Below are 25852 nucleotides of genomic sequence, written 5' to 3'. Positions count from 1 at the left end.
GATAAGAGGGAAGGAAAGGGGAATACTAAGCAGTGAAGGAGGCTAGATTAAAGGAGAGAGTGCGGGAAAAGAGGAGTAAGAAATAGTGAGTGCAGCAGGGAAGGAGAATAACAGGAGCACTAAGGGAAGGAAGGAGGAGGAGGAGGAAAATAATTGATGGGGACGGAGAAGGAGGTGGAGCTTTGTTGGAGAAAGGGAGGAAGAAGAGAAAGACGAAGGAACGTGTGAGAAGCAGGGAGGAGTGATGTGACACACAGCGAATAGAGCAGAAACAAAGCTGACAACAAGAGCATCACACCACAAGAGTGTGTGTGTGTGTGTGTGAGTGTGTGTGTGTGTGTGTGTGTGTGTGTGTGTGTGTGTGTGTGTGTGTGTGTGTGTGTGTATGTGTGAGTGTGTGTGTGTGAGTGTGTGTGTGTGTGTGTGTGTGTGTGTGTGTGTGTGTGTGTGTGCGTGTGTGTGTGTGTGTGTGTGTGTGTGAACACTGACAGAAGGAATTCTTCTTTTGTGTCCCTCACTGTACTGAGGAGCTGGCTGGCGCCTCCCTATTGGCCGAGGGGATGTTCAGAGAGAAGCCTTCTGTCCCGTGATTGGCTGGCGGGGCCCGGCCTCTCCAGAGACTCTGATCTTCTCACATCTCAATATGGACCACGTCGTTGTTGGAGCAACAGAAGAAATGATACCAACAGTTTCCCCTGGCTGCAGATCCTGCTGGTTGTTTACCAGCTGAAAGAGCTGCAGTGTTATTGGATGTGGGTTATTATTAGAGGCTGGAAGCATACTCGGCTTTTTGTGAGTTTTTTAGATTGATAAAAAGTGAAATCTGTTTCCACTGTGCTGAGGACAACATGGTGGGGGGGGGGGGGGGGGGGGTGTTCAGTCTCAGTGGGGGGGGGGGTGTTCAGTCTCAGTGAGGGGGTCTCACAGTGAATGATTGTGCTGCTCTGCTCACCTTCCTGTTAATTGCTCATCCATTACTCTGAGCGAGATTACATACACACCAAGGACACTGGATAGCATTAACACCTTAATGATGTGTGTGTGATGTGTGTGTGCGTGTGAGAGAGACAGAGAGAGAGAGAGAGAGAGAGAGAGAGAGAGAGAGAGACAGAGAGAGAGAGAGAGAGAGAGAGAGACAGAGAGAGAGAGAGAGAGAGAGTAAATGTGAGAGAGAGAGAGAGAGAGAGAGAGAGAGAGAGAGAGAGAGTAAATGGGAGTGTGACATTAATAATCATGGTGCAGGTCTGCTCTCTGCTCTCTCATTTATTATATACAACCACTTGTTTTTGTCCCCATTACTCCGGGTTTATCCAGCTGATAGCTGCTGTGTGTGTGTGTTGCCCACTCTGAGTCTAATTAAGAAGTTGTCATTTACCTTAAACCACAGAGGCCAAAAGCCATTAAAACGCCTAATTTTACATCCCAAACACACACACAGTATTAATGGTGTCACTGATATGCACTTACTCTAGAGTGGAGGAAGGGAGGACCACTTTAACCCTGGCTGGAATCATTTTGATTGATAGTTAGTTACCATCAGCTTCAATCATTTTATGAATGGGATAGCATAAAGTAAACAGAAACAGCAGTTAAACAGCTTCATTGAGTCTCCGCTGGGCTCTGAAGCATTGTTAAAGGGATTTTTCCGTCATGTTTTCACTCCTTCCACCACCTGACATCAGTAAATGGTGAAGCTCTGTTTGCTCGGGGAGAACAATGACCTCTTTCATAATGTAAGTAACTTTATTTATATATGGGCCCTTTCAAGAGGAAAACATCACGCAGAATGGGCTCAAGCTGACTGTAAATGGCAGAAATAGCTGGCGGTCCTCTCTGTAATTGTCTTGTTTTACTTAAATGGCGATTATCCAGATGTATCGGGACTAATGATCCATTGGAAGTTAACCTCTTAATTAAGCTTCCCAAAACAAAGTGCAGCACCAGGAGGAGGTTATGCTTGGAAAAAAAGTAATGAGTAAGGTTTTTTGATTGTCTCTCCTGGAAGACATTCATAGTGTTGAGGAGAAAAAATAATAAAAGAAGAGACTTTTGTTTACAGAACAGCTCAATTCTGACACTGAAAGGATCAAGGGGAGTTCTGACTGATATACTGATCAAATATCCTAATGCCTGATATCACATAATATGTCCATCTGCCTTAAATATGCCTTTTGTCTTTCCAGGACAAAGGCATTAGGTTGAGTGGGTCTTTGACACAAGATATGCCAATTTATTTCTTGTGGTCCACCAACAATCTGCGTTCATTTCTTCCGGGCAGGACCAACGCTGTCCCCAAACCTTAACCAAGACGTTCTTCTGTTAAAATGAATCATTATTATGTTCCCCAACTTTTGTAAGGCAGCTTTTTTAAACCCAAACCACAATCTTTTTTTAACCAGGTTTTTGTGCCTAAACTTAACCAAGCTTCACAATGGCTTCAGCGGAAACATATGAATGTTTTTATAGCCGTGATGTGAGTCTGCCAGTCTTAAAATAACTTCACTTTATTCTGAATGAAAAAATAAATAAGTTGAAACTAAATGGCATATAGGTATAAAATACAGCAATAAAAGTTACAGTGTACAAATGATTTATTATTTGATTTAATAAAAGGTGGTGGCTGGTTGCTTCAGGAAGGTCATTTAGTGCTGAATGCTGGTGAAGTCGCTCAACCGTTCCTAAGCTTTTCCCAAAATATTGTGCCACTTTCCAAACTGCCATTTGATGAACACTGCCATCCTGTTGTGTTCGAGGATTTTATTGCTAAAACTATGTATAAGACACACTCTTTTTATTTCTCTGGCTGTGAAGAAATCAAATGTTTTAACTCCATGTATGATGATTTCAGTAGCAGTAAAGTCTTACAGGTTAAACCAGCCAGAGCCTTGTTGACTTGTAGGCTGTTATAGAGATTTGGTATCGAGCGGCACAATAGATTGTAATGTAATTGAGTGTCATCCATTATTAACATTGTATTTCTCAAAATCTTTGTGAAAGGAGCCTCGATAAAAGAATAAGTAGTGCATTCCCATAAGCTGACAAGAAAATAGGACAGATTTCAAGCTCACGACCATTATGGTATTAATAGCGTAGTCATAGCTCTAATACTTATCAGCCTACATGGACATGTTTTCAGATCAACACTGTTAAAGCAGGGCAGCTAATTTTGGTACCCAGAGCCCCGCCCTCAGTGAAACCAGGGGATTGAAGAAGAAAAACTTGCACACTAAGCTGAAATTAAACCTGTGCACATAAATTACGTTGATAAAATATTTGGATTTCACTGGGGGCCTTTGAGGGGAGCAACCCCTCGAATATTAACAGAACATTCAAGGAATCATCCCACATCTGACTGACGTCCAGTCCTGGTGATTCCCAGTGGCATTGGTAAATGGTGGTAAAACTAAATCTATTCAATAATTGCTTTGTAACAACACATTTTGTCTGACGTGGTTACATTCCTTTTTAACCAATGCCTTTTGACTTTGGAGCAGAAAGACAATGGATGGATGGAGGGTAATTGAGTTTTTCCAGCCCGATGGAGGCCTTTCTGCTGATTGATGTCTTAACCAGAGTTGACAGTCATGATTGTAGGCGCCATTGTGCTGTAGTTCTCTGTATGGAGGAGATAATACTCACTCCCCATCTCTCTTTCTCACTCTCCTCCTTCGGTCTTGCTGTGCTGTTTGTTTTCTCCTCCACCTCTCCTGCTCTTTATTCCCACTCGTCTGCCAGTCTGTCTTTCTGTTTGTCTTCCTACACTGCTTGCTCATAGAGAAGGCTGTAATTATCACAGTAGGACAGAAACAGTACCAGCATTTTGCTGCATGGAAGGATTTGGCAGCAAGGACTCTTAAATCAAATCAGAATAGCTCGATTTATCTGTCATTTCTTTCTGCATGTTGGTGCACACACAACACATAACAGAGAAAAATACAAGTGCAGCTTAAAACAAAGCTTTTAACTGACACCATTTCTTCTGAGATGTTTTGTATCTGGTGAGGGTTGTAATGCTTAAATCTCATTTTACATCCAACTCAACGACAACAGTCCAAATTTAGACATGTTGTTGCTGCACATAAGCTATATAATATATATATATATATAATACATGTATGTGGCTGCTAGGTGTATGAACTGGTGCTGTGCTAACCAGTGCTGCTCATTTCTGCTTTCTAGGATTAAATTAAGACACCAATTGGTGCCAAGATGGCAAACGAGCCTTTTATTGCTGATGCTGCTCATCAGTTTAAGGATTAATTTAGCACTAAATCCAGTTTTGTGAGTTTTCTGAGAAGTTATGACACAATCAAATGAGCCTGGTGCCAGTCTGTAGTGTCCAATGATATGAAAGATAGAAAATATTTTGTCCTGTAGACCGTAAAGAAGTCAAAAAGTCCCCAACCTGACATTCAGCCTTCAGATCACTGCTGGAGGGAGTAAATCCATGTCACTGTTTGACAGGACAGTTGGTAAAAAATACAACAAATACTTATAATAGCATGCAGATGTGTGAATCAGCAGATTTTATCCTGATTGTTGAGTCATGATACGATATTGTTAGGATATTGAGCATTTTGCAATATGGTGAGTATTGTGATACAATATATTGCGATTTAACTGCATAACTGCATTTTGTGTCCACAAAATTAAATTTTACTCCATTTTTTTTTGTCAAATTAGAGAAAATTCTCAGTCTATTCATCTCACTTCAGTCTTTTTATTTCTCCACAATGAGAGTCAAACCCACAGACTGACCAACAAAGTATTCAGTCAAACTGAACTGAACTGATATCAAACATGTTGGACGACAACAACTGCAGCATTTTATCAAACTTTCAACAACAAAAAGCTTCACTGCTCTGAATTTTGGCCTAAGTTTGCAGCGTTATTTCAACAACGATATCCTGATGCACATGGTGCCAATAGATTCCTTATAATCAATACTTGGCAGCCAAGAATTCATATAATATTGCAACCAGAAATATCGCGATACTATGCTGTGTCGATTTTCCCCCCACCTCTACTATAGTATGTCTTTTATTCAGAGCAATATCATTTATCGATTGCCATAAGCATCACCAAGTCACCAGGGCCATGTGGAATCAGTGTGAGGCTTGATGGAAATATAAAACGTTCACCTGAGTGGTGAAAGTCAGGGATGATGATAAAAAAGAGAGTGATGCAGTTAAAGGTGGTGCTGTTTGTTGTGGATGTTGTGATGGTGGACGTGTTCACTGTTATCTCTCTGTCTCTGTTGGTAAACAACTGTTCTCAGTCTGCTGCTGAACATTACTGTGTCCTCTGTCAGCTCCTGAGCTCCGGCAGCATGCTGTTAAACTAGCTGTGTGTTAGCTGTGTGCTAGCTGTGTGCTAGCTGTGTGTTAGCTGTGTGTTAGCTGTGTGTTAGCTGTGTGTTAGCTGTGTGCTAGCTGTGTGCTAGCTGTGTGTTAGCTGTGTGTTAGCTGTGTGTTAGCTGTGTGCTAGCTGTGTGTTAGCTGTGTGTTAGCTGTGTGCTAGCTGTGTGTTAGCTGTGTGTTAGCTGTGTGCTAGCTGTGTGTCAGCTGTGTGTTAGCTGTGTGTTAGCGGTGTGTTAGCTGTGTGTTAGCTGTGTGCTAGCTGTGTGTTAGCGGTGTGTCAGCTGTGTGCTAGCGGTGTGTTAGCAGTGTGTTAGCTGTGTGTTGGCTGTGTGTCAGCTGTGTGTTAGCAGGTCAGAGCCAGCGGCGGCAGCGGTGTGTTAGCGGTGTGTTAGCTGTGTGCCGGTGTGTTAGCTGTGTGTTAGCAGTGTGTTAGCTGTGTGCTAGCTGTGTGTTAGCAGTGTGTTAGCAGTGTGTTAGCTGTGTGTTAGCTGTGTGCTAGCTGTGTGTTAGCAGGTCAGAGCCAGCGGCGGCAGCAGTGTGCTAGCTGTGTGTTAGCTGTGTGTTAGCTGTGTGTTAGCTGTGTGCTAGCTGTGTGTTAGCTGTGTGTTAGCGGTGTGCTAGCTGTGTGTTAGCAGTGTGTTAGCTGTGTGCTAGCTGTGTGTTAGCGGTGTGTTAGCGGTGTGTTAGCTGTGTGTCAGCTGTGTGTTAGCGGTGTGTTAGCTGTGTGTTAGCTGTGTGCTAGCTGTGTGTTAGCTGTGTGTTAGCGGTGTGTTAGCGGTGTGTTAGCTGTGTGCTAGCTGTGTGTTAGCTGTGTGTCAGCTGTGTGTTAGCGGTGTGTTAGCTGTGTGTCAGCTGTGTGTTAGCTGTGTGTTAGCTGTGTGCTAGCTGTGTGTTAGCTGTGTGTTAGCTGTGTGTTAGCAGTGTGTTAGCTGTGTGTTAGCGGTGTGCTAGCTGTGTGTTAGCTGTGTGTTAGCAGTGTGTTAGCTGTGTGTTAGCGGTGTGCTAGCTGTGTGTTAGCAGGTCAGAGCCAGCGGCGGCAGCGGTGTGTTAGCTGTGTGTTAGCTGTGTGTTAGCAGTGTGTTAGCTGTGTGCTAGCTGTGTGTCAGCTGTGTGTTAGCTGTGTGTTAGCAGTGTGCTAGCTGTGTGTTAGCAGGTCAGAGCCAGCGGCGGCAGCGGTGTGTCCGGGTGTGGAGGCTGCTGGCTGATGTTTAACACAATTCAAGGCCAATTAGCCTGCAATGAAAAGCTAATGAGAGGGTATTTAGGGCTGACAGTAAGTGGGGCTTCTCTGTGGAGAATGATAGTGTTTTTCTGTGTCGCTATCCCTTGTGGTGTGTGTGTGTGTGTGTGTGTGTGTGTGTGTGTGTGTGTGTTACAGACATTTAGCATACACTTGTGGGGTTTCCTTGTATAGAAACAACGTGGCAATTATGCACTTAAGAAGAGGCAGAAGAATTTAAATGATTTCCAGGGTGTCTGCAGTTTCTTAAAAAGGAAAAGAATTATTTCCCACCAACTCTGCAGCCTGCAACCACAAGTGTGTCCATCATTACAGCAGCCAAACATTGCTCACATGAACAGGATATTATTATGAATTCTTGTATGCATCTGAACGTTCCCAGTGATTCTGCATATGTTGGTGTGACAAAATAATCAGAACTCTGACTCTATTTTTCCGTTTTACAAAACTTGCAGTTATAGTGAAGTCAGGTTTGAAGCCATGATTCTAGGATTAAAGGGATAAATGAAGTCAGAATATGTTTTAAGGTTGTATTTTCTGCTCTCTACATGTTTGTGAATGTCTTCAATGCTGTGTGCATTTTTGTTTTGTTTTGTCTGGATTTCTTTTTCTTTTTCTTTTTCTTTCTCTCTTTTCATACTCAGGTTTCTCAAAATACACGATGTGGCTACAAAATGCAGTTAAACAGTGATCATCTATGTGATCAGATCAGGACATCTCTAACTATCATTAAAATTTTAATTTGCATTCAAAAGGTCCAACGTCTGGCAAACTATCTGTTTTATGAATGTTTTAGCCTTTTTTCTGAAACTGTAAAGCATATGGCATTAAGCAGGAAAATAGTAAGTGAAACTGCTTAAATTGTACAGGGAACCAATTAAATTAACTCTATTTCAGGACAATAACATTTGAGAAGATAAAAGTGGGCTGAATGAGGGATGTGGGATGTTTTCAGGCGTACTTCTGTCAACAGAAAGTGTTTTTATGCCTTCAAGGCAGCCACTGGTTATTTTTAATACTGTCCTCTTTTACGAACAACTTGCAGAGATTCAGACATGCTTTATGAAGTATCACAGTAAAAAAACACATCTGATTTCATTGTTATCAAAGTTTGTGTTGCATAATATTACAGTTTAGACTCTTCTATATGCTTATATTTGACTGACTTGATAAATACTCAAAAGAAAGAAAAACATCCATCAATTTTAAGTCTTTGCTGCTTTATTTGGGTGGCAAACACAAAGTATGTTCCCTCTTGTGCTTCCACAATCTGATTAGCTTTTTGGCATTTATAAGTCACACAGACACACAGAAGACCTGAAGTAGAGCAATGTGTTTACAGCCACAATTTACAGAAAACACTAGCCTAAGCACAAATTTGCCGCAGGGTGTGATGTGGCAGCTCCAGCCTGCCGACGGCTTCTGTCTCTGTTAGATAGTTTCTGTGCACGCTGTCATCACTGATCTCAGCAGCAGCATCTAAAGAGGGCAGAGCCCAGATCAGCTACATGTGCTCCATGTCAACCCTGCAACCAGCCCTCAGGCCACGGCTCCACGTACGGGCCGGGAACCAGCTCCGATGGCCACAAGGCTGTGTGTGTGTGTGTGTGTGTGTGTGTGTGTGTGTGTGTGTGTGTGTGTGTGTGTGTGTGTGTGTCAAACATAGCAGAGAACACTTTGCCCAGATGTGTGTTTATGGCATTTCCAAATCTGGCTTCCTCTGGGGTATTGTTGGATCGTATCAAATGGAAATAGCAGCAGGGTGAATTAAAGCTCTAGTTGTAACAGCAGTCTGCTTCCATCTAACCAGCAGTTTCCACTCACATGCCACTTCTTCCAGCTTACCTGTAATATTATGATAAGCTCCATAATTAGATAAATGCACTCTGACTTGTCTGCTGATTTTGACAGTTGCATTTTTATGAAACAATCTCAAAGACGTGTTAAAGGTGACCACACAGGCTCGTCCTCTGGTGATTGTTCTATAATAGACCATTAGGTCATACGGTACAGTATGCAGCCTGGAGTCCAGCCAGAGAACTAACAGTTCACAGGACCTTCTTCTCACAGCCGTCAGCTAATCAAATGCACATACGCAGAGTGGAGGAATCAGTGTGTTATCATAAAAAAAAGAAAGAAAATACCGCCTGTAGTAGAACAATAGTTCCCATACTTTCTTGTCTGACTTATCTATATCTTTGTTATCCCATGTATATTTTTTCTCATAAAAACACTGATGTATGTGTACATATATCATTGTGGTACTTTGCGTGGCAATATTATATCACAGGCTCAGTTTTAGGAATATACTCAAAATACTGGTATCATATGAAACTCGATTATCTAAAGAAACTACAGGCTCCATGTGTGTCAGGTACCATGTCAGGAAGTTGTCGAAATAATGCTGCAAATTTCTGCTTTCTGTCATTCAAAAGAACTTGAGAGCAGTGAAGCTTGAAGTTGAGGAAAGTTTGATAAAATGCTGCAGTTGTTGTCGTCCAACATGTTTGATATCAGTTCAGTTCAGTTTGACTGAATACTTTGTTGGTCAGTCTGTGGGTTTGACTCTCATTGTGGAGAAATAAAAAGACTGAAGTCAGATGAATAGACTGAGAATTTTCTCTGATTTGATAAAAAAATTCTTGACTGAATTTAATTTTGTGGGCAAAAATGCGAAATGCTTAAAATCGCAGTAACAATAATCGTGACTCGTTTCAAGTATCGTGAAAACATCGTATTGTGGGGCCGATACGCTGATTCACACCTCTACTTCCTGGTCATTGCAGCAGACCTCCTGGTTAGAAATCACTGACCCAAATGGAAACAAGGAAGCACCAGAAAGTACCAAATGCAACACTCCTCTATCCATTTCTCTACACATGTTACACATATTTACTGCATGCATACACGCAAATAACCCAAACAATCTCAGATCCCAGACAGTCACTTGACTGTACCAAAGTCCTCCAAGTGAAGAGAGAAAACTGAAAAAGGGTTAATGCAGTGTTGAGGCATCATTACTGTGCTCCCCTGCTGGCACTAGTTTATCAGAAGAGCGATGTACTGACCCAGTAAAGCTCTCAGACACTTCCAGCACAAATGTCCTCGAAACCCTTGCGATGCCCACCCCTCACATCCACCCTCGCTGACTGAGGCTGACACTGAGATGACAGTTTAGGGTCAGATTAAACCCCAAGTGTTGTTTTTGGCATTTCACTCGCTTGGATTCTAGCCTTTCTTCGATGAACGACTTTCTGGATTTCACTTAAATGCAGGCTTCGGTTTGTATTGTTTCGGATGAGGTGGTTTTCGGTCAGAAGTTAAGACTGAATGTGTTCTTGTTTGAAACAAAAACAAGTTTGTACTCTTGCAGGAGATGTGTGCATGTGAGTGTAACTGTGTGTTGCTGAAAATATGTAGATTTAGCCGTGCACTCCAGCAGTGTGTTATTATCAGTGTGCTCAGACACTCTGTCCTTTCCCGCCCCATCTCTCCATCTCTTGTGGTGGAAAGTGCAGAGTCATCAAAATGCAGACCACTGTGGCACTCCTACGGCCACAACATGGCTTTTACCGGATCAGGCTTTTCTCCCAAAGCCCAGATTGGCACATATTTGTGGCTGCTTACTTTCAGAACACATTTTTTTTCCTGAAAAAGAGAACAGAGTCTCAACACAGCAGCTACTTTACTCTCAGTTTCAAAACCATAACTGGCCTGCGTCTGGAGATATTACATGGTTTTGAGACACAGGGCTGCAGTTTTCATGTATTTCAGGAAATGGGTTATGATGGGGTCATGGTGTGGCAGCCCATCATTTTGCCCTCTGTACTTATTTTCTTTAGTGTTTGTTTTGGTGATGTTACACTTCTCTTCCTAGCCGTACAATTATTTTGTTCCTTCTCAAACCGCCTCTGGTTTTTCTGAAACTTGCAATTGACTGTTGACATTGATCTCTGTGTCCAGAGACCACACAAGGATGATGTCAGCCTTCATTTTGGTTGCCCAGTAACTGTAGACACCCCCTCCCCTCCCCGCTTCCAACCAATCTCTCTAGTCCACTGGTCATAAAAATAAGAATACGATAAGTAGCCTGTGAATGTTGCCAAGTCCTCCCCTTGTAGCTAACCTTTCTGTCTGTCTCTTTCTGTTTCAGGATGGAGTGATGATGGGATGGAAGTGAATATGGGCCAGTGGGCAGGCATGCGAGCCCGTCTTTTTGGCCTGGCCCTGCTGCTGTTGTTGCTGCTCTTCAAGCTCCCACCCTGCTGCAGCCAGAACACCCAGGGGGGGCTTCAAAATGGACCTCATTTTGGCTTCACTCAGGCTGTCTACCATGCCACGGTTTACGAAAACTCAGCAGCACGCACCTATGCCAACAGTAAAGTTAAAATGGGCATCCACTTGGCCCAGCGCTCCTGGGAGATCCGCTACAGGATCACTTCAGGTGATGACGAAGGCTTTTTCAAGGCAGAGGAGTACGTCCTGGGTGACTTCTGCTTCCTGCGCATAAGGACTAAAGGTGGCAACGCAGCCATCTTGAACCGAGAGATTCAGGATAATTACGTATTGACAGTGAAAGCCTCTGTGAAGGGAGAGGCCCTCCTTGAGACCTGGACAAAAGTCAGCATCCAGGTCTTGGATATGAATGACCTGCGCCCATTGTTCTCACCAACCACTTACTCCGTTACCATAGCAGAGAGCACCCCTCTCAGGACTAGCATAGCACAAGTTACCGCCACGGATGCAGATATTGGCTCCAATGGGGAGTTTTACTATTTTTTCAAGGAGAAAATGGAGCTGTTTGCTGTACACCCAACCAGTGGAGTGGTTTCTCTCAGTGGAAAGCTCAATGTTGATGAGCAGAACCGGTACGACTTAGAAATCCTGGCAGTGGATCGCGGCATGAAGCTCTATGGAAATAATGGCGTCAGCAGCACAGCCAAGCTTTTTGTCCACGTAGAGCGTGTGAACGAACACGCCCCGGTCATGAATGTGGTCACCCACAGCCCCTCGTGGCTCGATAAAAACCCAGTGTATGCAATGGTCACTGTTGAGGACCTAGATGAAGGCTTAAATGGAGAAATAGACTCATTGGTCATTGTCGGTGGAGACCCGTCAGAGCAGTTTTTCATAGAAAGATCTGCAGAAGGCGAGTTTGCGATAAAGGCCTCTGAGTCAGTAAACTGGGAGACTTACCCTTATGGCTGTAACCTCACTCTGCAGGCTAAAGACAGGGGAGCCCCGCAGAAGTTCTCTGCTGTGAAGGTTGTCCATATTCTAATCAAGAAACGGCAGACAGCAGATGCCACTTTTGAGAAGGAGTTGTATGATGCTAGTCTGAATGAAATTTCACCACCAGGCACAATTGTAGAGGTTGTTAAAATCAAGCCAGAGCCTGATGATGCAGAATATATCCTGACACCTTCTGCAGATTCAGCTTTCTTTCAAATGAACACCCTAACAGGCGTAATCTCTACCACTCACTGGTTCACTCAGATGAGCCAGGATGTCTTCAATCTTGAGGTACTGGAAATAGTTAGTGAGCTTAAAGTTAAAGTGCGGGTCACCATTGAGGATGCCAATGATAACACACCAACATTTGAGCAGCCCTCTTATGAGGTTTTGGTCAATGAAAGTATACTAGTTGGCACCACTGTATTAACAGTTTCTGCAGTGGATGAGGATCAAGGAGAAAATGGATACATAACTTACAGCATTTCCAGCCTTCAGCCATTACCTTTCAAAATCAATCAGTTTTCTGGTATCATTAGCACCACAAAAGAGTTGGACTTTGAATCCTCATCAGAGAGCTTTGCATTTGTTGTCAGAGCATCAGATTGGGGGTCACCTTATAGGCGAGAGAGTGAAGTTAATGTAACTATCCACTTGGAAAATGTGAATGACAACCAGCCATTGTTTGAGAAGGTAGCATGCCAGGGGGTGATCTCCAGGGATTTCCCAGTGGATGAAGTGATTACCACAATGTCTGCGATTGATATAGATGAGCTGGAGCTAGTAAAATATAAGATCATTTCAGGGAACGAATGGGGGTTCTTTGACCTCAACCCCGATTCAGGGGTCCTTTCACTGCGACATTCCCTTGCCACAGCCAGTCCAAAGAATGGTGTCTTTAGTCTCAAAATAACTGCCACAGATGGTGAGAACTTCTCCGATCCTATGTTTGTTAACATCTCAGTTGCTCATGGGAAATCTCCTCCCAAAAGTTTCAACTGTAAGGAGACAAGAGTGGCCCAAAAGTTAGCTGAAAAGTTACTCAAAAAGTCCAAAGCTAGCACCAAGCCCAAAATTGAGGAAGGTTTTATTGACCTTTTCTCTGTCAATCGGCAAACACCCCAGTTTGACAAAGCTTTTCCCACAGATATTGCTGTGCGGGAAGACCTAAAGGTTGGTTCAAGTGTTTTTGAAGTCAATGCCTACGATGGTGACACAGGCTTCAATGGTCAGATTCTGTACTCTATTGCAGATGGAAACATTGACAGTTGTTTTACCATTGACATGGAAACTGGCCTGATCAGTGTCTTCCTGCCTATGGACAGAGAAAAGAGGGATCGTTATCTCCTCAACCTAACTATCTTTGACCTTGGCCTGCCACAGAAAACTGCATGGCGTCTGCTTACTGTCTACATCGAGGATGCTAATGATAATGCACCCCAGTTTTTGCAAGAAGGAGGCTATAGAATTGTCATACCTGAAAACACTGCCATAGGTACAGATGTCATCCAGGTTGAGGCCACTGACAAAGATCTAGGACCAAATGGGGAGATAGTGTATTCTGTTTTGACCAGCACCACCCAGTTTGGTATCAACTCCACTAATGGGATAGTGTATGTAGCCGGCCAACTAGACAGAGAGTTTGTTTCAGCATTTAACCTGAAGATCGAGGCCCGGGACAAGGCAGAGAAAGGGGGGCAGAGGTTTTCTGTGACCACTTTGAAAATCATATTAGAGGATGTGAATGACTGTCCCCCACTATTTATCCCCAATGTGTACAAAGCCAGGGCTCTGGAGGATCTACCAGTAGGAACTGTCGTGGCCTGGTTAGAAACCCAGGACCCAGATTTGGGGTTGGGAGGCCAGGTGCGATACTCTCTAGCCAACGACTACAATGGATGGTTTGAGGTAGACAGGGCCAGCGGGGCTATTCGGCTGACAAAAGAGCTCGACTACGAAACCCAGCAGTTCTACAACCTCACTGTGAAGGCCAAAGACAAGGGAAGGCCTGTTTCTCTGCTCTCTGTCACCTTCGTGGAGGTGGAGGTCATTGATGTGAACGAAAACCTCTACGCTCCATACTTTTCCCACTTTGCCCTGACAGGATTAGTCAAAGAGAATGCCAGGATTGGAACTACACTACTCCAAGTCATTGCTAATGACGATGACGCTGGAAGAGACGGAGAAATCCAGTACTCCATCCGTGACGGGAGCGGGCTTGGCCGATTTGCCATTGATGAAGAGACAGGTGAGTTTTCTTGGAAAATGTGCATCGTGAATTTAATAAGTGTTGCCAAAGGGTAAAATTCATTTTGCTCTTGTAACTGGAAATCAGCTGTATTTTTGTGGACTTGTACTATTTTGAGCACTTTTAAAGATTCGTAGTGCTGCTTGTATTTAAGTATTTTTAATCTCAAGTTTAGCACTTTAGCCAGAAAATGAAAGTGTCTGTGGCCACAGGAGGGTGGAGTTCTGGGGTGGAGTTTCGCCTGGTCCTGGTCCAGCTGCTTGTTTGGTCGTGTTATTAAGAAACAATGAGCGGACAACGTGAACCAATTTTGAGGGAATATCATTTGAAGATCGTGGTTTTGTTCTTACATCACATTACATGAAACAAACAGGACTCCAAATGGAAACCTTACAGTCACCAGCTTCTTCAGCCTTTAAGTTACATTACCCCTCTTTATTTTTTAACCCTTAGAACATAATAGTGCACACAGCTCAGGACAGGGTTCTCCCTGCATAATTATGTTGTTTTCCAACAGCAATGTGCAGGATTTCCTTTTTTAATTCATTCATTTAGCATTATTTTTCAGCTCCTGTGTGCCCATACTCAAAAATTCTGCTTATGTGACTATATCCCAGTGTTGTTAATGAAACTACTTTCTTAATCTGATATTTGTGTGCATGCATGTAAACATACACTTGAAAATGATTCTTAGTTAAGTATTCAAGTCTTTTCATTTTAAAATATCAATTCACACAGAAGTATATAGTCAATCCACTTAACTATTTCATATAGACTTATTTATTTCTTGAATTACAAGAAAACATCATGACATTTATAATGACAGAGACATGAAATGGTTTACATCAGGATAGATTTGGCCATATTGCCCAGCCCTACACTGGCGTTGTTGTGGTAAATGTCACACCTCTTCTGCTCCTTGGATGCTTTCTAAAACCGTACACTGTTTTGGTAAAGAGTGAAGAAGCAGAGCCAGTGTAATGGCGGATCAAACTGCACGGGGGAGTAGCCAACAACCTCTGGATTGCCAAGAAATATAGAATTGTGTGTGTCACAGTATGCAACTTATGAAACCTGTGCAGGCTTTCTTATTCCTTTGATGTAGTGTTTGTGGGCTGTCTGCTGTGGGTTTGATGTGGTATATATTATATTTGGATAGGAAGGGGCAGGGGATTTAATTCCAATATCTTCATAATCTGTGTCTGTGGCTGTTTTTTTATTTGTTGGTCATTTCTGTGTTTGTTTCTACTTATGCATTACTTCCCATACACAGCCTGTTAGACTGCAGCCTGTTGAATCCACCTCACCATGTTTATTGCTGTGGCCTGCTCAGTGATGGCCTGAAACTGGCTTTGGACTAAATATGTTGCACCCACTCAACCACCCCCCCCCCCCCCCCACACACACACACACACACACACACACACACACACACTCCACCCCACCCGCCCAATACACCACCTGTCCCCATTGAAGAACTGAAGGTGGCCAATAGGAATTTTTTGTCATATTATTTATCTAACACACATTACACACACATACGCAAACACACCACACACACACGCACACACACACACACACACACACACACTCTCTCTCAAACACACACCGTGGTTAACCCGTGTGGTTGTCCCAAGGTGATGACCAGTAGCAGCGAGGAGGATTTATGGCCCTTGTTAGCCGAGCCTTGGCAAGCCCCATAAATCAGCCCCGAGCTGCTGAGAAACACTACAAACACAATTACAACTTAAAGAGAATTATTCTGCTCTTCACACTCACACACACACACACACACCACACACACACACACACACACACACATCAACTCTGTGAACCATAATGGTGAACATTCATTTTAATTAAAAAACTCTAAATTTGGTCATGGGGGCGGGGCCTGGGTGGACTCGGTGGTGAACTTTTTAGATCAAATATGCAAATAAATGGCACATCAATTTAGAAATCTCTCTCTATAGTCAGCTTGTTGCTTTGAACACTTAAAAACCAGACATCTGATGACTAAAACACTTTTATCCAGTAAAATATTTTTTTATTTAACACAACCAATATCTACAAATGTGTATTGTAAAAAGTAGCTCAAAACCAGATAAAAGGAAGAATTAAAGTTTATATTCATGTATTCAATATACACATTTTTAATTAGATCAGTGCATGAGAAATAAAGAAAAAAGAACACAAATCTGTATTTGTTATGATAGCACTTTGCACTGTAATTATTACTTTTACTAGAAATGGAAGCAAAGGAGCTCAGCTCAATATTTTATTTCTTGAGAAATCCACCAAGTGGAACCAAGGTTATTATAGTTTTGGATTTTTCATTAGTTTTAGTTTGAATTTCATTTTGATTTTTGTTTTCAAATTCAGTTGGTTTTAATGAGTTTTTAGAGTGAATTTTTTCTTTTTCTTTTCAAGATGCTTAATTTTAGTTTATTTTTTATTAGTTTTAGTTGTTTTGTAATGGGGTATTTGTTGGGTGCAAGATTCAAAAAAGTCACAATAAATGTTTCCTGTATTTCCTTTTATTATCCATCTCAGCTCCAATAAGGTGATATAAAGGGAACTTTCTGAAGGCCATCGACTCACATAGTGGAGTAACATCAGTCTCAATAAACACATTCACCAATGTGTTTATTATATTATATTATATTATATTATATTATATTATATTATGTTATATTATATTATATTATATTATATTATATTATATTATATTATATGTGTTCCTGCAGGTTCACTAACCAGCAGCTCAATAAACAGATTTCATATCAACCCAAAAGGTTTATGTATGACAAAAGTCGACAAAGACGAAAACGAAGGACATTTTCATTATAATTTTAGCTAGTTTTGTAACCACACAATACAGTTTCAGTTAGTTATTGTTTTTTTTCGTTAACTATAATAACCTTGAGTGGCGCAGGTCGATCAACTCTATAACACTATGACACTCGCTATAATAATGGTTGTTTTTGACACTAATCAAAGGAAATGCTTCTCCAGTGTAAAGTTGAGTTTATAGTAAAAACAAAGGCAAGCTGTGTGATTTGTGCGACGCTGAAAAATTTGTATTTGCAATGAAAATGCATGGAACGTGAATATCTGCCGTTTGAACACAACAAATCATCAAAGCATGTTACCCATTTTTGTTTTGCTTTTTCCTTTCATCCACACACTTTAAACTCACTTCAGACTTCAGCCTGAAAGGATCCTTTTCTCCAATGAGGTCAAAATGAATGACTGTCATTAGTATTCTATGAATGGGAGTTTTAAAGTAATTTCCTGTGAATGATTCGATCTTCCATATTAGTTATCCTTTTAAAGTCGAGCAGATAAAACGGAGAGAGAGCCAGATTACACTGACTGGAAGGGCTGATCTGGCTTATTCAAGTCGGATCGACTTAATAATGTGCTATTAGCTGATATCCAGAGCAGACAAACACTAAGCAGATTAGACCTTTAATCAGAGAGCAGCTGATCGCCTGCTGAGCACTGATGGACAACCAGATGAGCTTTAACTAGCTAAAAACAATCTGACTTGGTAAAATGTTCTTCCTGGCTAGAAAGAACACATATACAGGTCTCTGGTAGAGCTGATCTATTAATGCACAGATTGGCTACAGCAGGTGGAAATCAGGGCTGTGATTGGCTGTCTGACTTCAGTTGGGAGCTCATTCAATTCAATTATTTATAATTATTATAATTCTGTTATTCATTTTAAAAGAAAAGAAAAACTAATAACAATACAAGAAAGCAATATTTACAATCATTGAATTACAATCAACATATAATTTATTCATTCCATCACTGTTTCCCTTGACGAAGGTCTGGATGAGGGAACTGACGGACAGGTCCTTAAAGTGACAGTGGTCCAGAGGTTTACCTGGCCAGGAGGTTTTGAATGGTGCACCTTCTGCATCTACGTCTGTGTGTGAAACCTGAAGGATGTTGAACACCACCAGGTCTGCAGGACTCTGGAGCGGCTGCAGAGGTTTGGTGGCTTTGGGACTTTGTTGTGGAGAAAGCTGCAGTCATCCAGGTGGGAACACCTGAGAACTGACCCAGGAATGATTCCCATGTTGCCTGTTTCAGCCTGTTCTCCCCTCACAAACATCATTATAGGTCTTGTGTACAGGCAGCAAAAAACAAGCTACATTTACGTATTTCCCCGTCTGCTATGTTGCCTCCGCCACCATCCTGCTGATGGAGTGATTGACAGCCCAGCAAAGTTAAAGAGGCGGATTCCTGCGTTGGTTGAACAAATGGCTGCTTTAACCCAGGACAGCAGGGTTCAGGTCCCGTGGGAAAAGTTAATTATTTTTAACTTAAGTTGCGTTGTTTACGTAGTTATAAGGGTCACGTGACTACCGCAAATTACGTAAAAACGTAAGTTAGTTCAAAGACCCTTCTAACTACTTCACTTTCGGCATTTACGTACATTTATTTACTGTTTAAACTGTCATTTATAACGCCTTACCAGGACGTTTTTTACCCTTAACCTAGGTCAGTGATTTTAGAACATAAAGCCTTTTTTACAACTGCCAGCGTGCGACGTGTGTGCTATTTTTAGAAGGCGCAGCCAAACCGAGAGTCCTAAACACAGAGCCACGAAACTTCCATACGTACGCTATCCGACACACTCCCTCTTCTGTCCTTCAGGCTGGAGAACTTGTTGTTGGATTGTTGGGTTTTCATGCAGGAGGCTGAGTTTGCATTCCATCACCTGCATTTAACACCTAACTATAAGTTAACCACACTGTGAGATACTGGAGAATTCAGTACATTTAAAATATTCACTACGAGATGAATGAAAAAGAACGTGTGTTTGTCATTCAGGGCCACTCTCATGCTCCTCCCTGTGACTTGGCATGGCTGCAGTATAGTGAGCGTGATGGACAGTTCTCTGGAGGAGCATCACGTATAATAAATATAATAACGTAACACTCTGAGTCCTTCCTGCAGCTCAACGTAACATCCTGCAGCTCAACATGGCTCCTTAACATCCTGCAGCTCTGCAGGACGGCTGGCTGTGATCAGCAGAGAGGAGAGGAGGACCAGAGTAGTTCAAGGTGACATGATGAATTACTTGTAGGGGCATTTTCAAAAAATGTCACATTAATTGAAAGATACTATAATAATAACAATAATAATACTAACTTTAAGATTAAAGAAAAAAGATAGAAGTTAGAAGAAAAAAATCGATACAGCATATTTTGCGTGGCAATATTATATTGATTCATGGCCGCCATGTATCGATATTTCCAGGCTGTTTTTAGGACTAAACTAGAGATCCTGGTGTCATATGAAACTAAAAATGATCCACAGGCACCATGTGCCATCATCAGGATATCGTTTCGGGAAGTTGTTGAAGTAACGCTGCAAAGTAAGGCTTTAGTAATGTTTCATTCAAAAACATTGAGAGCAGCAAAGCTTGATGTTTTTAAAAGTTTGATAAAATGCTGCAGTTGTTGTCGTCCAACATGTTTGATATCAGTTCAGTTCAGTTTGACTGAATACTTTGTTGGTCAGTCTGTGGGTTTGACTCTCATTGTGGAGAAATAAAAAGACTGAAGTGAGATGAATACACTGAGAATTTTCTCTCATTTGATAAAACAATTCTTGATTGAATTTAAGTCTGTGGACACAAAATGCAGTTAAACAGTTAAATCGCAGTATATTGTATCAATACTCACCATATCACAAAATGCTTAAAATCGCAATAATATCGTATTGTGACTCAAATATCAGGATAAAATCGTATCGTGGGGCTTCTGGGGATTCACACCTCTAGAAACTTTATAAATAAAGCACATAATCAGGGTAAAAAATGCACAAAATCATAGCGGACAGCAGGCGAATGAACCAGTAATAAATAAATAATTTAAAATAAGATAAATAAATGAGGACATACAAACACATATAAATAGGTAGAAGCAATATGAACAATCAAACAATTATTAAAAAAACAGACAAAATCACATAAAAGCACCTCGGTAAACACTGTTTGCAGTAGCAGAACAAATATTTCAGAGTGATCCGTCAACAGACTGTTATAATGTATTGATCCTCCGACTGATCACCTGATCACCTGATCACCTGATCACCTGACTGGCCCCGAGGCTGGACGTCTTTATTCTGTGTTTAGTGTGCTCTGGAAGTCTTTATTCTGTGTTTAGTGTGCTCTGGACGTCTTTATTCTGTGTTTAGTGTGCTCTGGAAGTCTTTATTCTGTGTTTAGTGTGCTCTGGAAGTCTTTATTCTGTGTTTAGTGTGCTCTGGAAGTCTTTATTCTGTGTTTAGTGTGCTCTGGACGTCTTTATTCTGTGTTTAGTGTGCTCTGGAAGTCTTTATTCTGTGTTTAGTGTGCTCTGGAAGTCTTTATTCTGTGTTTAGTGTGCTCTGGAAGTCTTTATTCTGTGTTTAGTGTGCTCTGGAAGTCTTTATTCTGTGTTTAGTGTGCTCTGGAAGTCTTTATTCTGTGTTTAGTGTGCTCTGGACGTCTTTATTCTGTGTTTATTCTGTGTTCAGTGTGCTCTATACCACTCTGAGTGTCTCAGTGTAGGTGTGTTTTCTCTGATGTCTCACAACCTAAAATAATGAGTGAGTGGGCGGCTTAATGCTGTTGTTGTGTGTGTGTTAATATAGATGTTGTCGTCTGCCAGTCGCTGCTGTAACTGGAGAGGCTTAACATTAGACACCCGCCTTTACTTCCCACACACACACACACACACACACACACACACACACACACACACACACACTTACCTTGAAAGCCTAACCTTTCCGTGTCGTTCTCCCGCCCACTCTGTTCAGCAGGAAGCCCTTCACATCAAGACTCTTAATCACAGTGTCACTTCTCCCTGGGAACCGCTGTGTTTTGGGAGAGAGAGAAAGAAAAGAGGAGGAGGTAAAGGAGAATTCATGGCTCCCAATTCTACAGTGATTAATTTCTAACAGGCGGGGAGGCCCGCAGCTTTGTTTCCCAACAAAACCAGCATTGTGGAGATCCTTGAATGTGCAGCCAGGAGTTAACACAGGCAGAGAGATGTGGGCAAACACACACACACACTCAATAACCAGCATTACAGGTTACATATATTACATATGACTGAGCCAGGATCTTTTAATGCAGCGATCCAGAGCTTCCTGCAGCTTCCTCTGTGTGTTCGTCTTAAAGAGACACTGGGAAGTCTTCTTTGTCTCGTTATAAACAGAAACATTTCAGTATGTCAATGAGCTCTTTCCAGTCACAGAAGTTATATATATATATATATATATATATATATATATATATATATATATATATAGGATAGCAGTTTCTTTAATGTCTGTTGAGGATAAATGTCCATACACCCATTAAAAGACGAGTCGAGTCAAGTCAAAGTTTATTTGTAGACATTTAAAAACAACCTCAGTTGACCAAAGTGCTGTACAGATATTTAAGTACAAAAAAACACACATTTTTTTATACACAAATATAGTGATAAAAAAAACAATAAAATGATGGTAAAACAATAAAGCAATAAAATAGTAATAAAAAAATCAATTTAAAAACAGTTAGAGTTAAAAAGAAAATAAAAGAATAAAAAGTAAAAAGCCAAGGATTCTGAACACCAAGGAGAATAAACAGGTTTTTAATAATGTTTTAAACGAAATATGGACTCGGGGAGGTAATATTTCGGGGAAAAGTCACACATTTATGAGATTAAAAGTGGCAAATCTATGAGAAAAAAAGATGCAGATTAATGAGAATAAAGTGTGATAGATGTAAGCAGCGATGTGTTTCATCATCATAGTGTTGTAGTTCCTGATCCACATCAGTCTGGGGTTTTCTTCTGAAAGGCCTAATTCACAGCAATGTCTCCTCAGAGTCCAGATACTCTGATAATATGGTGATTCTGGGCTAAAACCACCAGTATTTCCTTATTGATAAATCTGATTGCAGAGTATAATTTGATGAAGTCATCAGACATAGAACACGGCATGCAGCAGCTTCTGTGGTGAAAAACAAAACACTAGCTGATATTTCACACTTTTTTTACTCATAAATCTGCTACTTTTTTCTCGTAGATTTGCCACTTTAAATCTCATAAATTTGGGACTTTTTTATTGAAATATTACCCCCCCCCCCCCCCCCCCCCCCCCCAGGTCCGTATTTATTATTATTTTTTGATACTTGGCCCTGATACAAACATCAGTGTGTCTGCCTGTTGTTGAGCAGAAACACGGCAACATGTCTGACCGTCAGCTCACTAATCACACACTCTAGAAATTACACCAGCCGCACTCCTTTTATTACCGTGATTAGTGAATTAATGACTGCATTTATCATAATTGCAGGCTGAGAAGGAGCATGAGAGTCTTTCTGAGTACTTCGGTTCGTCGAGGTGTCAGCTGGGATACGGCCTCGGTGTGTGTGTGTGTGTGTGTGTGTGCGTGATAATGATTATAATTAGGTGATATTTTGATGGGTTGTTGCTGATAAACACAGTTGTTCCCTGAGCAGAAGGTCGTTGGTTCCATCCCCAGACAGACTGAGTCCTCCTGTAAGTAATCAGCCAGTGGTTTTATGTTTTATGTTTTATTAAAGGATCCCCATTAGCAGTTGGCTAGTCTTCCTGGGGTCCTGGTGGTTATAATGAATCTCCAGGTGTTCCTTAGTGTTGCTCTGTTGATTCATCTCTGAATCAATAAAGGATAAAAAGTTGAAGAAGTATTTAAGAAATCACACTTATATAGGCAGACATTTTCCTTATAGCATCAATTAAAATATGTAAACACAGAGGCAGTCTAGGTGGGTGGAAACCCATACAGCATAGTATCGTGATATTTTGCGTGGAAATATTATATCGATTTATGGCCGATAAGTAATCAATTCTTTAGTGTTCCGACGGCCGTCAGTATTTTGGAGATTCTGGTTTCATAAGAAACTAGAAGATCTCAGTCGAAATAACGCTGTAAAGTTAAGATTTTTTTTGTATAATTCAAAAACATTGAGAGCAGTGAAGCTTGTTGTTGTTGAAAGTTTGATAAAATGCTGCAGTTGTTGTCGTCCAACATGTTTGATATCAGTTCAGTTCAGTTTGACTGAATACTTTGTTGGTCAGTCTGTGGGTTTGACTCTCATTGTGGAGAAATAAAAAGACTGAAGAGAGATGAATAGACTGAGAATTTACTCTTATTTAGCGGAACAATTCTTGACTGAATTTAATTTTGTGGACACAAAATGCAGTTAAACAGTTAAATCGCAGTATATTGTATCAATACTCACCATGTCGCAAAATGCTTAAAATCGCAATAATATCGTATCGTGACTCCAGTATTTGGATATTATTGTATCGTGATTCACTCCTCTAGTATGCATCAAACAAAAACATTTTCCATTTTTCTAATCTAAACAATCTAAAGGAGTACAATGTTTGCTTTGCATCACATGCTTCCAAAATAAAACAAAACAAATCAATACATTTAATTAATTTCAATCATTTAACAATATCCAGTTTTGTAAACTAGTATAATGACTACTACTACTAAATATTTATATTTTTTATTCGTGTTTTACTATGAATGGATACATTTAGCATAGTTTTATACATATTTTAATATCAGAGACAACTGATTATTTCCAACAGTAAACATGAGTTTCTTTACGCTCTGACCATGATTGTTCCCGAACCTTAAAGTTATTATTATTATTATTATTATTATTATTATTATTATTATTGTTATTAACCCACACCTTCATTTTAACAGTGGCAGATACATGTAATTGTTTTTGAAAGGCAGAGACAAATTATGTAATCTTGCCAATCAGTTCCAATAAATGTCATTTTTAAAGGCACCAGAAACACTGAATGGGGACCTTATTATTATTATTATTATTATTATTATTATTATTATTATTATTATTATTATTATTATTATTATTATATAAAGCTGTAGGTCTCAGAACTCCTCTCCATTATTTCTGCCTCTTCCCATCAGTTAAAATAACAGTTTGTTGTCTTCATATTAATGTTGATAATCATTGTTTGTCATGCCACTGAAAAAAAGACATGTCAATGAATACCAAATAACCAGCTTGATTAATTTTGGAATATCATTATCATTAGTTTCCCAGGAAGCAGTCGTGGTAATTGAAATTATATTAACGAGTGTTAAACAAATGCAACAGTTAGAAATCTGACATTCCAATTTTAATTCCTTCTTGTTGTTGATCACAAACAGGAAGAGGTAAACAACAAGCATTCCCAATAACTGATCGATGGAAAACAAGAGAACCAAGAAATAATGAGAATGTTTTTATTTTGTCAGTAAAGACACTTTGAAGATGCAGAGGCTCAGATTCTGTCCTATCATGGGTTTCTCTGCCAGTCATCTCAGAATACGTGATGAGTGGATGAAATGAATAAATGAACCAACATGTCACAGAAAATAACCAGGTAGAAATGTTTGGCCCTCAGGCCTTTAAGGGAAGTAAAAACCTGTGGAGGAGGAGCAGAGCAGGCTACCTGAAGCTCTAAGATCAGGCAGAACTGATGAATGAAAGCAGGAGAGCTGCTGAGCTTCAGCTAGTGTCCAGTCGAGTCGAGGCCTCGATGGAGAAAACCAGAGAAAACTGGATCCAATCATGCTGCAAAACCAAGTCCAATAATAAAACTGTGGAAATGTACAAACCAAGGTTATAATTGTTTTTCATTAGTTTAGTTTTAATTTTGTTGTGAATTTTTGTTTTCAAATTCAGATGGTTTTAATTCGTTTTTAAAGTGAGTTCGCTAGTTTTTATTCGTTTTTATTTTTTTATTTTTGTTTTAGTAGCAATGTTATGCATTGTTCTCTTAAGGCAGCACAGAATGACAATAAAAACTTAGTCTAAAGGTTATTTAAAGGTTCATTATTCAGATAAACCACGCAGTAAAACACACCTGCTGTATTAACAGCAACTATATGCATATCAAGGTTATAATAGTTTGGGATGTTTCATTATTTTTTTAAATATTTAAATTTTGTTGTGAATTTTTGTTTTAATTAGATTTAGATATAATTTAGAGTGAGTTTGCTATTACTATATTGTTTTTATTTTTATTTTTTAAAAATACTTAGTTTTAGTTTTTCCTTTTTATTAGTTGTAGTTGTTTTGTAATGGGGTATTTGTTAGGTGTGAGATTCAAAAAGGTCACAATAAATGTTCCTTTATTTCCTTTGACTTTCCATCTCGCCCCATAAGGTGATTAACTCTCAGCTCTCTTCTTTCTACCATATGTGCGTATGATATTGTATTTATAGTGGTTCTGGGACTGAAAAGGCAAATATAAATTGCAGGTTTTGAATGAGATGCAAACTTTAGCATGACATTCACATGGTGCAGTCCATAATCTAATAACTCCAGATATGTTTCCTATGAATAATCAGGGCAGAGAACCATTATTATTATTATTATTATTATTATTATTATTATTATTATTATAACCATCAGAACCATCCAACAGTCAGAACAGGTCTCAGGCAGTAACATCAGGTGCTTTTGCTTTGATTTCTGAAACAAGTCTGGTTTCTGATTGGACATGAGTGTGATTTAATTGAGATATCAGATTTAACTAATAATAGAATAATACTAATAATAGAATAATAATACTAATAATAGAATAATACTAATAATAGAATAATACTAATAATAGAATAATACTAATAATAGAATAATACTAATAATAGTTACCAGGAAGTGGTTTCATATGTTCTACCCAAGCTTTCTATGTTTCC

General features: G+C 40.3%; 1 protein-coding gene across 4 annotated transcripts in view; it reads left to right on the top strand.

Annotated features, from left to right (window-relative positions):
- The first annotated feature begins 10760 nt into the window (after positions 1–10760).
- The window catches only part of fat3a (FAT atypical cadherin 3a), a 126654-nt gene continuing 111562 nt past the window's right edge, over positions 10761–25852 (top strand). For all 4 annotated transcript variants that reach the window (XM_059330596.1, XM_059330595.1, XM_059330593.1 and 1 more), the window contains exon 1: positions 10761–14080. In XM_059330596.1, the coding sequence (XP_059186579.1) occupies positions 10771–14080 (3310 nt within the window). In that variant the 5' untranslated portion in view covers positions 10761–10770. The remainder of the gene's footprint in view (positions 14081–25852) is intronic.

This window comes from Centropristis striata, chromosome 4 (assembly GCF_030273125.1).
Source record: "Centropristis striata isolate RG_2023a ecotype Rhode Island chromosome 4, C.striata_1.0, whole genome shotgun sequence".
NCBI lineage: Eukaryota > Metazoa > Chordata > Actinopteri > Perciformes > Serranidae > Centropristis > Centropristis striata.
The sequence above is the reverse complement of the archived record's forward strand: the minus strand, read 5'-3'. Positions and strand labels throughout refer to the sequence as shown.